Here is a 16770-nt window from a genome sequence, read left to right on the forward strand (position 1 = left end):
GCAAAAAGAAAACACTTGAAGAAAATAGTCTGGTATTTTCAAAGGACCTAGAGGCGCTGGCCATTCTAATTGCATTGAAAGCCAATGAGAATTGGGTACCAACTCCCATTTGTCTTTGAAAATCACCCCACCCACATAGTTTGACTATTGTTATTGCTAAATATAAAATAAAATGGCACCTGTCTTTGTTGTAACATTTATCATATGATCATACCACAGCTCTTGCCCTGTCGGGACCACATTTCTAGTCCAGGGGTGGGCAATCTGTGGCCACGGGGAGCTGCAGGCAGCCATGCCTGCGGACAGTCAGTGTAAACAAACTGTCTCGCAGCCCACCAGTGGATTACCCTGACAGGCTGCAGGTTGCCCACCACTGCGTTAGAGATTCAAGGGGAGATTATGGACTTGTGCACCAAGGCATTGTACTTTCATAATGGAGGCTCAGTTCTTGAGAATAGATTCTGTATGTTGGCTTTGCAGGTCTGAACTGGAACAAAAGCACATATCCGAAATATCACAGGCAGTCTGCCAAACCATGGTATGTTGTCCAGTTGACTTTACTTAAAGCAGCAGAGCTCAGCTTGTTTTGTGTCTCTTCCATGGCTAGTTCTGAATTTGAGTTCTCCACACTTGATCATCATTCTAAATGAATCTTTTACATTTTACTTCTTCTTCCCGTTAAAATGTGGTTTCTGTGGGATCCATAATTTTAACTTTTTTCCATTATAGAATTGTTTGCATTTCAGTGGAAGAGTTGTGCTAAATTGGTTTAGCCGTCAGGTGGCTGGAGGGATGTTTTCAGCTCTATTCTGAAATGTATTTTTCCATCAGCTGCTTCTTGCTTTAGGATTTTTCCTTTTGCAGACTTCAGTTGTTGAAACTGTTAGAGCTGGGTTAATAGGAAGATGTGTATTTGAGACAATTAAGGCACTCAAGAGATGGCAACACTTGTTAAAAGTTCTGAGGGAACCTAGGCTATTAATTGTGGCAAGTTGTTAAACAGTAAATAGGGGTTGTGTGTGTGGGTGGTTTGCTTTTATAACAATTATCATTAGCAGACCCCCCCTATTACATTTTCTTTGTCTTCACTTGCTGTGCTCTAAGTTAAAATGTAGGCTTCTCCAGGCAGGGACCTATCTTAAATTGCCCGCCAGCCTTCATTTCAAAATCTCGGCCTTCGAGATAGTGGTAATTTCACTTATGGAACTATGGCAGAGGGCATTACTGTGCTGGCAATTGTACTTTTTTTCTTATATTGCTATAAGATTGAAACTAACCGGTTCTGCACTTGCAGTCTTTCATCACAGCTGGCCACAGTTACATTATACTGTGGTATGTCTTCCAAATTTTGTGGAACTGAAAATTGTACTTCTTGATTCACACACCATATCTCTGACAACCTTGGCAATGAATTTGCCCTTACCCTCAAGAGACCATGAGCAATGGCACTTGACTTTGGGGTTTTCCTCCATGCAAATTTCCAGCTGAGGAGAATTATGTTGCAGATTTGAATAGCTGGAGTTTACAGCTTGAGGCACAAGGCCTTAGAAGGTCTTTTAATCCATGAAGCTATCTGGGTATAGGAGGGAAAAAATCAAGATTCCTTGAAATTTTAGGGCATATCAAGGAAGGGATGATCTTATGATTGTCACTGGTCGAGGACTCAAGATCTAGATTCAATTCCCAGCTCTGCAACTGACTTGCTGTTTGACCTTGGAAAAGTCACTTAATCTTTTCTGGTGTTGGTTCTCCATGTAGAAAAAGGGGATACTTTCTTTGTCTTTCCCTTTATCTGTCTTGTCTGTTTAGATTGTAAACTCTTTGGGGCAGGGACTCTCTCTTACTATGGATACATACAGGGTCCAGCCTAAGAGACCTCTAGACAGTACTGCAATACAGATAATTAGTAATTTTTCAGCCGTCTGCAGTGTCTTTGCCCTACAGAATCAGAACAATTATTTGGTATTTAACAGGTCTGAATCTGCTCTCCCATTGGCTTTACTTCAGTGCAATTCCGTTGATGGAATTGCTCCCAATTTCCCATGAAATCAGAACTATAACTTTATTTAAATAATAACAGAAAGTAGTTCAAGTTAGTGCCTATTGAGCGTTAGGTCAGTCTCCCAACAAAAGAACAAGGAGAGGTACGGGTAAAAGAATTGGCGTGACAGCAAAGTGGGAATTTTCTTACTTGTTACAGTGGTCTAGAACTGAATAGCCTCTGACTGATAGCCAAAGTTACCAATTGAAAATTAAAATAGACCAGATATTTTCTCAGTGGGCCTTTCCCACTATTTCATATCCCTAAAATAACTTGCTACATATACTAAATTTTGTAATTCCATTGTTCCAGTCGGTTCAGAGAAACTGCTAATATTGACAAGAGTGAACCCAATGAACAACTACCTCCCAATGTCTAGAAAAGAATTCAGTAAGCTGCTCATTCTCATAGATATTTAAGGTCAGAGTGATCTTCTACTCTGACTTCTTTGCCTAACACAGCCCATAAAATTTCACTCAGTAATTCCTGCAACAAGCCCATAAACTCTCCTAAATAGTCCCTGGTCTCTGTATTAAAATCAATTTTAAAATACTGCATAAAGGGAAATAGAGCTGTCCAAGCAGTAGGTGTGCATCAAGAGCTTTCCTTTCCCATTATCATTACATTCACAGATTTATTTGTTGTATAATAAATGTAATTTCGATTTGATTTTTGTACTGTGATTCCCTGCTGCTCTAATAGACCATGACTCACTTAAGGAAGAAACATAGAGGAAAATTGTTGACAGAATATCTCCCAAAATGATGACAAAAACCCAGCATGTAATTAATAGCAGAAGCTAAAGACTGAGCAATACTTGCTGTGTATGTAAACGCAATTGATTGTGAATTTATTCTGGTAAGGCTAAGGCTTTGGGTGAAATTAAGTTATTTTTATTAAAACTGATTTTTTGCAAACTTTCTAAACAGTTTATACAGTTTAAGCATGTTGCTGAAACACAGATGTTGGAAGGTGATTTTTAAGCTCATTCTTTGTTTTGAAACGCCTGATGTCCAGCCTAACGATAAATCTGAACTATTTGCACAGTTTTATAGTAATGTTACTATTTTATAGTCCTATAATGGCAGTTTGTGCCATTATTTAACTGTATTGCACTTCAGTTCTTGTACACATTTGAAGCCATCTGTACCTGAGATCTGGTCTCAATAAAACATGTTTGTAACCTTTAACAGAAGGCAGAGTCCGTGAGTCAACTTAATTCTATTAATAATGATACTTGGCACTTGCACAACAGTTGAGCTTTAAAGCACTTTACAAACAATCTTCTGAGCACCTCAGTCAGCCCGTTCCCATTTTACACATTGGAAACTGAAGCAGAAAGACTGTGACTTGCACAAGGGATGGCTGACGTACTAATTGATGTCTTAAGAAAAGAGTGGAGAGAAGGGGAGGAACACTTCAAAATACTGTCAAGCCCAACTAGGCTCAAAACCTAGGTTTTGTAAAACCTGTTTTGCAAAACTGAAATCAGTAGAAATGCTTTTATGGGACCTTTTTTAAAATATTTGAAATAATTGCGTTGTTGTTGTTGTTAGTATGTAAGGATTCTTTTTCGGCATTTGTATCTCAAACATTGCTGCTCTGTGTCAATTCATGAGAAACGGAAAGACTATTCAGCTTCGTTATTAATTGCTCGTGTGGAATGAAATGGAAAAAAAAAATGGTTAAAAGTATACTTTGATTTTTTTTTTTTAAGTTCTTCCAGTGTTAAGTCTACAGTAACACAGGCAAGGAAACATGTATTTTAACTTCATAGTCTCTTAAAACTGAAACAGGAGCACTTTAGGTCTTCTCATGTTTGGAATTGGAGATTTATTTACAGCGGAGTCGCATCATAGGCGTATATAACTTGCGCGATTTTAACTATACACGCTCGGCAAGACAAAAAAAAAAAAAAGAGAAAAATAACAATTTAAATACTGTACCTGTAGTGCGGGCGATTTCGCCTACCATTCCACTCAATGAGCATTTGACTATACGTAATTTTCGCCTTACGCGTTGACTTCAGAACCTAACCCCCACGTAAGAAGCGACTCCCCTGTACTTACATGCATCGGAAGGCTAAGACCATTGTATACAACATTGTATACTATATCTGTCAAGTGTGGAAGTCCATTTCCTATATGCATTTTGTGTCCTGATAGGTTTCCTATTAGCAATATTATTTAAGGTAAAGCTAACTCTTGTTTACTGCACACAAAATGTACTGAAATGTTCTTGTCTGATATATTTTTCAGGGTCCACACATAGCATCAGTTACACTTGCTGCGTACGAATGTAACTCAGTTAATTTTCCTGAACCACCGTACCCTGATCAAATTATCTGTCCTGATGAGGAGGGGATTGAAGGATCCATCTCTTTATGGACCATAATCTCAAAAGTCAGGCTAGAGGCCTGCATGTGGGTAAGGTTTAACTTATACAATTTTACCTAAAACAAACAAAGCAATGCTGGCTTTTGCTGACAGCAGTAACATGTAACTATTCATGTTGGAGGCATGATTTGCTGATTCACTTTAGATGTCTGTATTAGATCTGAACATCTTCAAAATGGATTAAACAGAAGCACTTGAAAATAGTTGAGTCAATTATCAGCTCCAGGATTGGAGTAAAGTTGGGGAAAGAAAGAAATCTTCTATTTTGTTAAAAGAATTTCTTCTGTAGAATCCTATAAAAATCACCTCTGTTTCCAAATTGTTTTTTTCTAGGTACTTTAGGAGAAAATGCATGAAATTTTTGAGAAACTCAGTGCAAAAGACAAGTTTTTTGAAAGATTCATTGCCCCAGCTGCGCTTGCAGATTAAGGGCTGAATCCTGCAAGCAGTGAGGCAAGTGAGTGATTTCACTCTCATGAATACTCCCTTCGAAGTCCATGGGCATGTTCAAGTGAATGAAGTTATTCGTCTGTGTTGGAAGGATCAGGTCCTAATGTTGTAGCAGATGCCCTGATCTTGGGGTTGCATCAGTTTTCTGTTGAGTTGCATGTAGCCTGTTCACATGTTACGCATTGAAATTAAAAATCCATGTTTTCCCGATAAAAACATTCACTTATAAGTAGGGTGACCAGACAACAAATGTGAAAAATTGGGATGGGGATGGGGGGTAATAGGAGCCTATATCAGACCCCAAAATCGGGACTGTCCTTATAAAATCAGGACATCTGGTCACCCTACTTATAAGGCAAAAAAGAAAAAAAAGTTAGCTGCTAAACACGGAAGTACTCTTAGGACAGGGATTTAGTGAGGTGGATGTGGGTGCTTGTCACTGGAAATGTACTCCAATCTTACTTTAGTGTTCACTTCTTAGACTTTTTGAAATTTGTTTATTGAAGAATATTGGTCAGCTAAGATGTTTTTTCCCATAAAATATAAACTATTTTGAACTGAAACTTACACAAACACATCTGTTATGAACTGCTTTTATGCCAAGAGGCTTCATTTTATCACTGATGACTTCCTGTTCTGACCGTTGGTTTTATTATTAAATACTTGGTTCTCCAATTCAGACGTGGGGGATGGAATGGGATCCCTATAGTATATGATATCTAATCTTTTCTATCTTGTTTCTGGAAGCCTGTCAGGTGTGAAAATAACCCATAATAGACTTTATATTTTGGTTATTACAGTTTTAAAACTTGTCAGTGACCCTATCTCCAACAAAGAAGTTATATGTAGATCATACACATTACAGGTATATAAGGACAGTGTAAAAATACTTACAAAAAATCTTACAAGGAAAGAACTGCAAACTCCCAGCCCTCTCAAAAACGAATACAATATACATTTTTAATGTTTCCTTTTGCTAAGTAGAGAGCAAAATTCCATAAATGTTTTAATGTTCGAAAAATAAGTACAGTTAACTGAAAATCTTCCACAAACAAGCATCTATAAGACAATAAGTTCAGGATCTCTTTAATTTTTCCCCACTGCTCTACATCATAGTCTTCATGAAGTTGGAGCGATAAGAATATCATTTAAAATGAAGTTCTAGGGTTGCAAGGAAAATGTAGCTCAAGATAAATGTGCTTGCCGCACCACTTTGTTAATGTATAAAATTACTGACCTAACTGAAAATTAAGCAGCTTAGACAGAAATGTACACACAGTTGCATGCCTTGCAACTGATTGATTGTACCCTATCTTGAGACGAGAGAGAGAGAGAGAACAAGAGGTACCGTCTCAGGCCTTCCTTTGTGCTGCTTGCTGGTTCAGACCAGGGGAATTACAAGACTATCTGAGCAAACCAAAATGTTTTGTGTAATCTCCTCTTTCTTCCTACCCTCCTCCAAATATATTGCCAGCTACCTTTTTATTGAACTTTGTGGTAGATTTCCTCATGGGAGCATCTTCAATCTGCCACTGGTGTCTACTATAATGTTATGCTTTCTTGGACTGTTTCATGAGTACCTAAACATTGCTTATTAATTTCCTGTAGGTCAAATCAAATTGGCAGCTGTGCTGCTGCTTCCATTGTTTTTCTTTTGTCTTTACTCCAGTTTGCTTTTATAGAAACCACTGAAGAATTCTTGGTCCTATCACTGTTAAATCCAACATCCTTTTGTGTGGAACACAATACTAAATTCCTGAAAAGGAAATAAATGGACCGACGATTTTAGTAACTCAAAATCTGACAAATAAATAGCAATGTTAATTTTTCTCCTTGTAAACTGAAACCAAGAATAGTAGGTTGAATTTTATTAGTGTCTGATTATGGGAAACTAACTCATGAAAACTAAAATGTTATGAACCACCAAGTTCTAGTAATCTCTAAAACCTGAAATTGTCAATAAAGCTGTTTAAAATTCAAACACAAAGGGGCTATTAAAGGGAGCCTTTTGCATTGTCTAATTCTCAGGTTCCCCGGCTCATTGGGTGAGCAGGGACCGGAAGTGTTGCTGACAGCATCCTGGTGCCCAATGAGGGAGTGAAGCAACATTACTAAACCCTAATTTCCTTTAGACAATTAGTGTGTAACCATATGGAGTGGATCCTGGCCCATCCTCTTTGATCAAAAGGTGACAATCAGTATAAAATGAGCCTCACCAGTCCTGGCTTGCAGAAGGTGTTTTGAAAGGGCTTTCCGCTTGCTGGGGGATAGGCCATTTTTCAGAGCCTTCCACCTCACAGAAGCTAGGAATTGAATAGCACTTTAAATGTGTTGCATCTCTTTTGTGTTTTTTATTAGAAATTATCTGAAAAGGTAAAAATGTATAATCTCTCAGGATTGGCAGAACAGGCAGTCTGTGTCTTGACCAGGATAAAGTTTAAAAGAAGCTTTCTAGATGACTAGTTTCCCATTTTAACTGTATGTATTTGTGCAAAAGAATATTGATTAGCATTTGCCTTTCTAATTCCTTGTTGATCTAGGGGAACTCTAAGCAAATATCAGATGGAAATTTTAACAGTAAGAGTAAACAGCCATGTTTGCAAAAGATAGTATATAGTTGTTGGTTTGGATTACTTAAATGCTTCCTTTTTTTACATATTAAGGCAATCTGTCTTGAGTAAACATGGAATCATATGATCTCGTTGTACTTTCGAGATGTTTTATAACAAAGACCTTGTGATTTAACCAGGGGTGAAAGTAACTTAAAGGGCTTACCGCTATCCCAGAGGTCTGAGCAGGGGGCGGGGCCTCAACCGGTAGAGGCGGGGCCTTTAAATACCCGGGCCCTTTAAATTACGTTTTAAAGGTCCAGGGGCTCCAGCTGTGGCTGGGAGCCCTGGGGCCTTTAAATCACCCCCAGAGCTTCCAGCTGCAGAGGCAGCTGGGAGCCCCAGGGCAATTTAAAGGGCCCGGGGTTCCGGCCGCCGCTACTGCAGCGGAGCCCCTGGCCCTTTAAATCACTACCGGAGCCCTGTCGCCGCTACCCCCAGGGCTCCAGCAGCGGGGCTTGGGAGGCCATTTTAAGGGCCCAGGGCTCTGGCTGCTGCAGGGAGCCCCTGGCCCTTTAAATCACCGCCGGAGCCCTGCCGCCGCTACCACGGGGCTCCAGCAGCGGGGCTCGGGAGGCAATTTTAAGGGCCCAGGGCTCTGGCTGCTGCAGGAAGCCCCGGGCCCTTTAAATCACCGCCAGAGCCCTGCCGCCGCTACCACGGGGCTCCGGCAGCGGGGCTCGGGCGGCGATTTAAAGGGCCTGGGGTTCCCCGCAGCAGCCGGAGTCCCGGGTCCTTTAAAATACCGCCGGATCACTGCCGCCACTACCCCAGGGTTCGGGCGGCAATTTAATGGGCCCGGGGCTCTGGCCGCTGCCGGTACGTCATATCGGACCATACTGGCTTCCTTTCACCTCTGCATTTAACCAGTTTAAGGAAAGTTCATTTCTAGTACATACATGTGAACCTTTCCTTCATTAACAAAATGAAGCCAAGCAAATTGGCACATAGTTGTGAAGCAAACATTGCTTCTGTTGTTCTTGCATCACCTTGAGAACATAATCCCAAATTATTTTTTCTGAAAAATAGCTATAACTCTTTCCAAGCTTAGCTTTCCATGTATCAGAAATAGACAGGCTAACGATGTTTTGGTGGTGTCGTATTCATGCAAATTTGTTACACACGTGGACAATAGGAAGACAAACATTTGAGGCTGTGTGTGTATACACTACACAAACAGGGAGTTTGAGTTTGGGTAATAGTACAACTCATGTATTTTTATAGTGTTTAAAATCAACCTGTTGATTTAGAATATACAAAGCAGCTGGGATTCTCCCCTACATACAGTTGCTTCCAGAATATGAACAAAGGAAACTGAAGGGCTTTATGCTGCTTGAAAGGAATATAAAAGCATTTGTCACTTGCTAATGGTTCTTAGTAAGAAGGGACATCTGCGTGTGGCTAAGGTTTAGCACTTTTCCAACAAAGCGCCCAACTATTGTGCTATTACCTGTTCTATGTTTTAAACCATTTGCATTTAATCCAAGTTCCTGTTTCATTATCCTCTGTTTATCCGTATGTCTAATACTGATTTTTAAAAAAAATTAAAGCTTTATTTACCCACAAGGCTGAAATGAGTCATTTGATGTCCCGAGAAAACCAATCATTTTCCTGCAGTGTAAAGGCAATCCTACTCTGATTCTTATTTCTCTTGGCTTTCTTGACCCCATTTTGTGGACAGATAAAATACTAGATAAGTTACGGTCTGCTCAGTGATATTTTCATTTGCTCAAACTGTAGTAGAACTTGAGGCAATGTTTTCCAATAAACAAGTGTGCCAAGTCTCAGGACCGACAATTCAACTATATTACAACTCTACAGAATTATAGTTTGGCTGGGGGGGAGAATCCATGTGGCTAAACTAAGAAAGGGAAAAATGTAGTTTCTCAGGATAACTTAGATAACATTTGAAGCTGGGAGAACTTTGTGTAGCTGGTAACAATAATAAGCTTCCATTGGAAACAAGTGACTCCTGCAGTTCTGGTGGGATTAACCTTATATGTATTTGTGACTCTTATTATGAGTATTTTTTTAACTTTCCAAGAAAAATTGTGAACATCAGTTGAGCTATTTGAAAGAGCTCTAATCAAGAACAATAAAATTAAAATCCTTATTCTCTTCCCAGGGTGCTGGCACAGCTATTGGAGAGCTACCTCCTTATTTCATGGCCAGAGCAGCCCGACTCTCTGGTGCTGAACCTGATGATGAAGAGTATCAGGAATTTGAGGAGATGCTGGAACATGCAGAGGCTGCACAAGTAAGAACACTGCAAAACATTAGAATGCATTTAATTATCACAGAACACAGCAAGATTAAGATGCAGCGGACAACAGTTCCACTGAAACAAACATGCAAGAAAGCAGCCAACGTGACTTTGTGAGGGGCTGCCCATAGGTTAGAAAAGAACCTGCACTGGATACAGAGACATGTGGAGAAAACCAAACAAGAATGTATAGTCCGTTAAGGCAGCGATATGTTAATGTAGACAAAAAAATTAAGGCAAACAATGGCTTTTACAAATACAAAAAAGTTATACAAATATAGCAAAGGAAGCATTAGAGGGAAGGTGAGGCCCACTAATAAGTGATGTAGGAGTCATTAAACCAACTGTGATTATGAAATAGCTGAACTGCCAAACTGTTTCTTAAATCTCTCTTAACGAGGAGATAATCACCAGCCAACTTGTTTTCACTGGATAATACTCACCTGCCTTGCCACTAGCCGTTTGTGCTGCCAGTGTCTTGGCCGATTTAACAACCTGAGGAAACATATTCTTCCTGATGTTGAAAAGCAACCAAGCTGCTTTGAACCTTTTTGTTCTTAGCCTTTTTCAATTCAGTTTTATTGATAGATATATTACAACGTGCATTGCCCCATATTAGATCTTAATCGACTGTTAAAAGCTTTCTGTTCAGGTCAGCAGTCTGTGTGTGCCTTAGTTCAGAAATTATTTAGTTTCTAAATGTACAATTCTGGGGGGGAAAAATTCTCAAAAATGTCTTGCTGCTGAATTTCTCCTTTGTATTCTGCTTCCTTTTTTACTCCTGTTTGTCTACTAAACCACTAGGTGGAAGTGGGTCACGATAGATTTTTATATGAAGGAATCAAGCTAATGCTATCTACTATGCACAGGAAAAGAGTTTACACTGCTTTCTCTTTGACCAACCCTTTACTGTAGCAAACAAACAAACAAAACAAAACAAACAAACAAACAAAAAAACCACACTCACCCCAGTCTTGACTTTTAAGAAGTATAAATGTTTCTTACCCTCTCTTTTGATAAGTTATTGCATGCAGGAAAAAGTAGTCCAAAGAGAGAGAGCATTTGAATAAACCCAAGAATCTCTGAAAAATATTCTTCTGAAAACAGCCTTAGGTTTCCTTGGACTTGTCTGCAAACATTAATTCTAGTCTAATAATGTTAATGAGAGTCTTTAATGCTATCTAACTTGCCAGCACTTCAGGACAAGCACCTCATCGTAATACCTATTCAGGAAAATGCCTAACACATTGGCACTAGATAAATAATTATAGTAAATTAAGAGATCCATCTTTTATAGGCATATGGCCAAAAATTCACCTATTTTGACTTTTGCCCCATTGCTAGGTGTTAATTTTACAAACCAATCCTTGATCTATATACATATTTAAAAAATCCCAGCAAAACACAAAGCGAGTCAAATACATGACTTGGAACTGAACTACTGTCTGTATTTATTTACTGGTTTCAGAGTAGCAACCGTGTTAGTCTGTATCCGCAAAAAGAACAGGAGTACTTGTGGCACCTTAGAGACTAACAAATTTATTAGAGCATAAGCTTTCGGATCAAAGAAGTGGGCTGTAGTCCACGAAAGCTTATGCGCTAATAAATTTGTTAGTCTCTAAGGTGCCACAAGTACTCCGGTACTATTTATTTACTGTGACTCTCCCAGCAAGTTATGTGAGATTTTTAAAGTTCTAGGTGCAGCCAAGATTGGTTTCCAAAATGCATGGTAGGATTCTTGAGTACAAAACCTTTGCTAGTGAGAACCTTGTCAAGATAGACCAAAAATACCCTTAACTACAATGACTGTCAAGTATCAGGGGGTAGCCGTGTTAGTCTGTATCTACAAAAACAACAAAGAGTCTGGTGGCACCTTAAAGACTAACAGATTTATTTGGGCATAAGCTTTCGTGAGTAAAAACCTCACTTCTTCGGATGTTAGTCTTTAAGGTGCCACCAGACTCTTTACAATGACTGTGTGATTGGTGAACAAATTAAATTGTGTCATTCATTGAGAATAAATAACATTGTATTTATTTGCGCTTTGATTTCATTTTCTCAGCAATTGAGTTTGGATTGAAGCACATTGTTGTGAGGATGACATTTCTTAAAACTTCACTTGCAGTTTGATTCCTATAAGACGCTCCAGCGTGAGGCTATGACAATCTGATTAAATTGTAGTATGGTTATAAAACTAATAGTTCAGTATTTAAGATTGGACGGTATTTTCCACTCACTAATATGACTTCCTTTGTGCTTTTGGCTTTCTATCATGTTTTTGTTAGATGTCTGTAAGAGGCACGCATGAATGTCTCATCCTATGGCCTTGAGCAAATCCTGGCATCGTTTGCAAAAGTGAAGCTTTGTCGCTATTTGCACTGCACACAATCACTACTTCATGTGCAGTTTAAAGTCTCCTTATAATTGCTGAATAGCAATGTTTTTGTTACCTAAATCCGCTTGCCTCACTATCCAATTCTGATCCTCAATGCCCAGGGGTAAAGAGAACATGGCAATCTGATGCCAATGGAAAACTACAAATGTTTGGCGCCATTTAACACTGAAAGGAATCCTTTCAATAGAAAGGCTCTCTCCTCCCCCCTTATCTGTGAGGTGTGAAAATAGGTGTGTTGTATTAGAGAATAGCTTCCTCCTTTAGTTCTAATGAGCTGCTATGGCTGCATACAAAGCAGAGCCAAATTGCTTGGCATTTTGCATGTTTTGTATGTTTTTTTTATTTAGAAAATTTGTCACTACTGTTTCTGAGAAATACCATTGTTTTTGCTAAACAGATGAGGATACTTGTGGCATTCTGTCAAGTAATATCCAGTTTGTGTTATTGACCGAAGAGAAAAAAAATGTTCTCTGTGGATTTTAAAAAAGACTAAAGGGAAATAAAATGATTTAAAATGGGTTATACAGTATGATGGGTTAGACCAATCATTCTGTTAAAATTTGCATAGGGGAAGAATATTGTCTCCCTAAAGTTAAAGAACGTATTTGAGCAGGTTTTCTTTCATAAACTGTCAATCCAAGTGGCCTGGCTCCTTGAGTCACTTTGTGAGAGAAACCATGAGCTGGCTGATCTGTAACTTTCTGTTTTTGTATTTTTCCATTAATATATTTAGAAAAAGCCCCTCATCTTAATGGAACACCACTTCTTCTTTTTTGTTTGTCAGTTACAGTTGGTGTAAGTTAACTAAAGAGAGCTTCATATCTTCTATTACTTCATATGTCGCCTTTTATTCTGCTTGGTCGTCTTGTTGGCAGTACTGTAATTCTGCCTTGGCTAATCAGGATTGCTTTTTCATGGAACGCTACAGTAAATGCAAAGCACGGTTGTCTGTATAACTAAACTAAACTAACTTGGCCTGTGATACGGTAAATATTTCCTCTATATATTATGAATTTTATTTTTTATAGAATTTTAACAGTGATTTTTCCAATGGCTGTCTCTTCTGTTCTGTCCAGTTAAGTGCCAGCGTCCTGAAATTTTCTATCAGAGCTCCCCACTCTAAAGATGAGGAATATCACTAGTGAAACCTTTCAAACCAACCTCTCAATTAGGGGAAGTTGAATCTACTACTCAGTGCTGGAGCAGCGCATGGGCAATAGCACAGTGCAAATGTAACTGTACAGTTTCTTATAGATACTTTTTGTCTCTGTTTTTGCCAGTATGATAGTTACTGATTGTTAAGTATTTTCTGACGTCTGCATCTCTTTCTGTATCATACTGAGCAACTTAAAAGCTGATGAAGTTTGTGGTGAAAACAAAGCTTAATGCAACTTAATACAACTCTATGAAAGTATTGAATGCGTGGGCCCTTGCTATATCATGCTGCTTTCTACTAAGAGGAGAACATAATTAAAGGGGGTCTGAAAGCTAATGAAATCTTCTTTGTGCATCTGATCGTTAGTGACTTTGTGTGTTTGGATTCATATTTAAGTGGCATATTCTTTAAGGACTAATGATTTACACTTCGAGTGCTTGGGCTTTGCTTCTGTGCACTGCTGTGTGAGCCAAGTTTCCCTGTAAAAAATATTTTCTAGTTGCCTGTGTTACTATCGGTTACTTGCTGTTTGTTTACTTTCCAAATTATGTTCTGGCTTCCTTTAAAGAATACAAACTTGAAAAAGGGTTAATACCATATAAACCCTGAGATAAAACAGGACTCATTGTAAATGATTGAGTGCCATCTGTGCACTGAGCATCAGCCGTTGCTGGGACCTGTTTTTGACTCCACTGAACCTTTACTGGTTGTGGTTTGTCTGGCCATCACATGACTTCTCTGAAAATTCCCCCTCCCCTCCATTTCCAGTAAACTGTTTGAACAGGAGTGACTCAGAGTGAAACCAGCTTCCCTGTAACCACAGGGCCTGTTAAAGAATTTGTCAACGTGGACTCTAGAGGGTTTGCATTAAACTTCGCTGTAACTGCTTTGGTTTGTATTGCGTCAGGAGTTCCATAGAACAACTTCCTGCCTGAAGAGTATGTTGCTTGTCGGCAATGACTTAATCTGATGAACTCTAAGTTACTGGCCAGTAGACATGTGTTAAACCCATCTTTCTAGCATTTCTTCAAGGCTTTGTGCCTTGAGTTGGATTGCTTTTCCACACCTTAATGTAGAGTTTCTCGTTTCCAAAATAAGAGTGCAAAGTACACCACCACACCCAGCCATGGTTGCTTTGAGGACGGGAGCACTGTATGTTCTGACACGGCACTGTGACTTCATTCACATGGCATGAATAAGTCGAAATGTTATGTAATTACCAAAGTAGAGCTGGTCTGTGATTAAATTAAATTTTGATCTGTTTCTTGGGTAAAACAAAATTAACCATCATGTTCAGATATGACTTCTCTAAAAGGCTTCCTTGGTTGCCAGCTTGTTGGATTGAAAGGTTATTTTGTTGCCTTGGTTTTTTACAAGACATTTTTAGTGCTTAAAATAGTGCATGGGGAGTTGTAAAGAAAATGGAAGAGCAGCAAGAACAGTACAGTGGAAATCTTGACATTTTTCCTTCCCAGAAAGTATTTGTTTGGACCCAATTCCAAATGCCATTCTTCATCTTTCTTTTAGGCTTCCAATCGCCCCCTTCCCTCATCAGCTTCCTCTCTTTATTAATTGTGCTGTACAAGAAAGAGATTGTCAGTGTTTGGTCTAGGCTTCCTAATGGGTGGCCACCAGGAGGCTTGTCTGCACATTTTGCATTCCTGAAGTTTGATGCATGCATTTGTTAATACATGTATGGGAGTTTTTTAACCCTTTCACCTTGGGCCAGAATTAAAAATATAACTTCACACTGATCTAACTCTGGTGAAGCTTCCCCTTAAAAATAGAAACTTTCTGTGAGATACAGGGTTTTATAGTGAGCTAAGAGTGAAATTATTTTTCACTGGAGAAAGAACCTACTAAATAGCAGTATGGTCTTTAGTATCAACTTTGAGATGAATGTTAGATTGTTCTGGGCTTTGTAAAGGATCAGTGAAAACTTTGAGTTTGGAAGCCATATTAAAGAGGACTTCCCAAGAAAAGGGGGCAATGAAGGGTTAATATAGCCAGACTGTTGACAATAGAAGCTATGAGTAATAACAAGCCTTTTTTCTTGCTTGATTTCTTTGGTTATAGGCAATAAATACAGCAGTCTTGTGCCGGCATTGTTCTATTCATTTGCACACCTGTTTACAGATAAGGAAAAAATAACCAGTAGGAAGCATTAGGTTACCTTTGTTTAAACTAATTTAAAGGTGTCTTTTCAGTTTTCTCTTTGAAGTGCCCTTTGCAAAATGTAGTAGACTCTATGCACTAAAACTTCTTTACATGCTTCTATGTTTGTTTTTTAAATCTGGAACATGCAAATGAATAACTTCCTAATACAAAGTCACCAAGTTAGAAATTTTGATCACCTTGAAATGGCCTGGCCCACTATCAGCATTGAAAGCAGAAATTAGTCCAGTTACAAATCTCATGTTATTTTGCCATAAAAGCCCATCATGCCAAAAAGAGTCCAATGTGTGTTTCTGATGTTGTGAGCTGCTATCATATAGCAATTGTGAATGAGCAGTTAGTTTGAACTCCGCCCTTGAATGTTCATGGGGAATTCATGTTGCTGTCACTGAGCGTTCCATGTACATATCTAAAGACACAATTTGTCCTTATAGTATGTCCTTGATGTATAGTACTGCAGTCTCAGATGAGATTAATTCTGCAGAGAACATAAGGAGAATTATCAGTAACATCTGCATAAATCTCCGAATCTTAGTTTGCTTTTTCTGGGAAGCTGGTATCCAGTCAGAAATTTCTGATCATGATCTCTGTTCCTCTTTAATTCAGCTGTATAAGCTGGCTGTCTCCCTTACTTCATCCCTTATCTTATCTTCCTTTAGGATTCCCCTCTAATTTCAATCAGGTTCATCCCAAACCTTTAGTTACCATTTTGTATGTGGATTGTATTTGGGAAAACATGCTGCGCCTCAGAAAAGAGCTTCTAAAAGATGGTTTGGATTATAAAAGCTTGAAGCAAGTTCATTTTTCTACTCCTTTCCATATGAGGGTCTGTTCTGTCAAACGGAAGAACACCCCAATGTTCAGTGTATAGGATAGAGATCAAAAGGAGATGCTTGAAGTACCGCCCAGCCCTTCTCCCCCACCCTCCATAGGAGCCTGCAATAAATAGAGATTAATTCAAAATGGCTACTTTTTTTTCTTGTTCCAAACACTGTTTTAATCCTTACCCTTAGAGTTCCTTGTAAAGGGACAAAATATGTATTTTTAATGCTGGTGATTTTTTTTTTTTTTTAATTTGGATTTGTCTGGGGACGAAATAGCATTGCATACTATGCTCATCCGGTTATCCAAAATTGCTTCCTTCCTTATTGTGGGCGTTCAGGGGTAGGTAATCAATCTCACTGCATTCCAGACACAAAGAGCCTTTGTTACAATAATTAGATCTTGCTCAAATCCTGTATTTTTTATTTTTTTATTTTATTTTTTAAATTTGGATAGGACAAGA

The 16770-nt window shown here is 38.8% G+C and overlaps 1 protein-coding gene across 4 annotated transcripts in view; it reads left to right on the plus strand.

Moving 5' to 3' along the window:
• VMP1 (vacuole membrane protein 1) overlaps nucleotides 1-16770 on the plus strand; it is an 86002-nt gene that overhangs the window by 33215 nt on the left and 36017 nt on the right. For all 4 annotated transcript variants that reach the window (XM_034752250.1, XM_034752251.1, XM_034752252.1 and 1 more), the window contains 2 exons: nucleotides 4300-4467; nucleotides 9622-9753. In XM_034752250.1, the coding sequence (XP_034608141.1) occupies nucleotides 4300-4467; nucleotides 9622-9753 (300 nt within the window). The remainder of the gene's footprint in view (nucleotides 1-4299; nucleotides 4468-9621; nucleotides 9754-16770) is intronic.

This window comes from Trachemys scripta, chromosome 18, assembly GCF_013100865.1.
Source record: "Trachemys scripta elegans isolate TJP31775 chromosome 18, CAS_Tse_1.0, whole genome shotgun sequence".
In the NCBI taxonomy this organism is placed as follows: Eukaryota; Metazoa; Chordata; order Testudines; family Emydidae; genus Trachemys; species Trachemys scripta.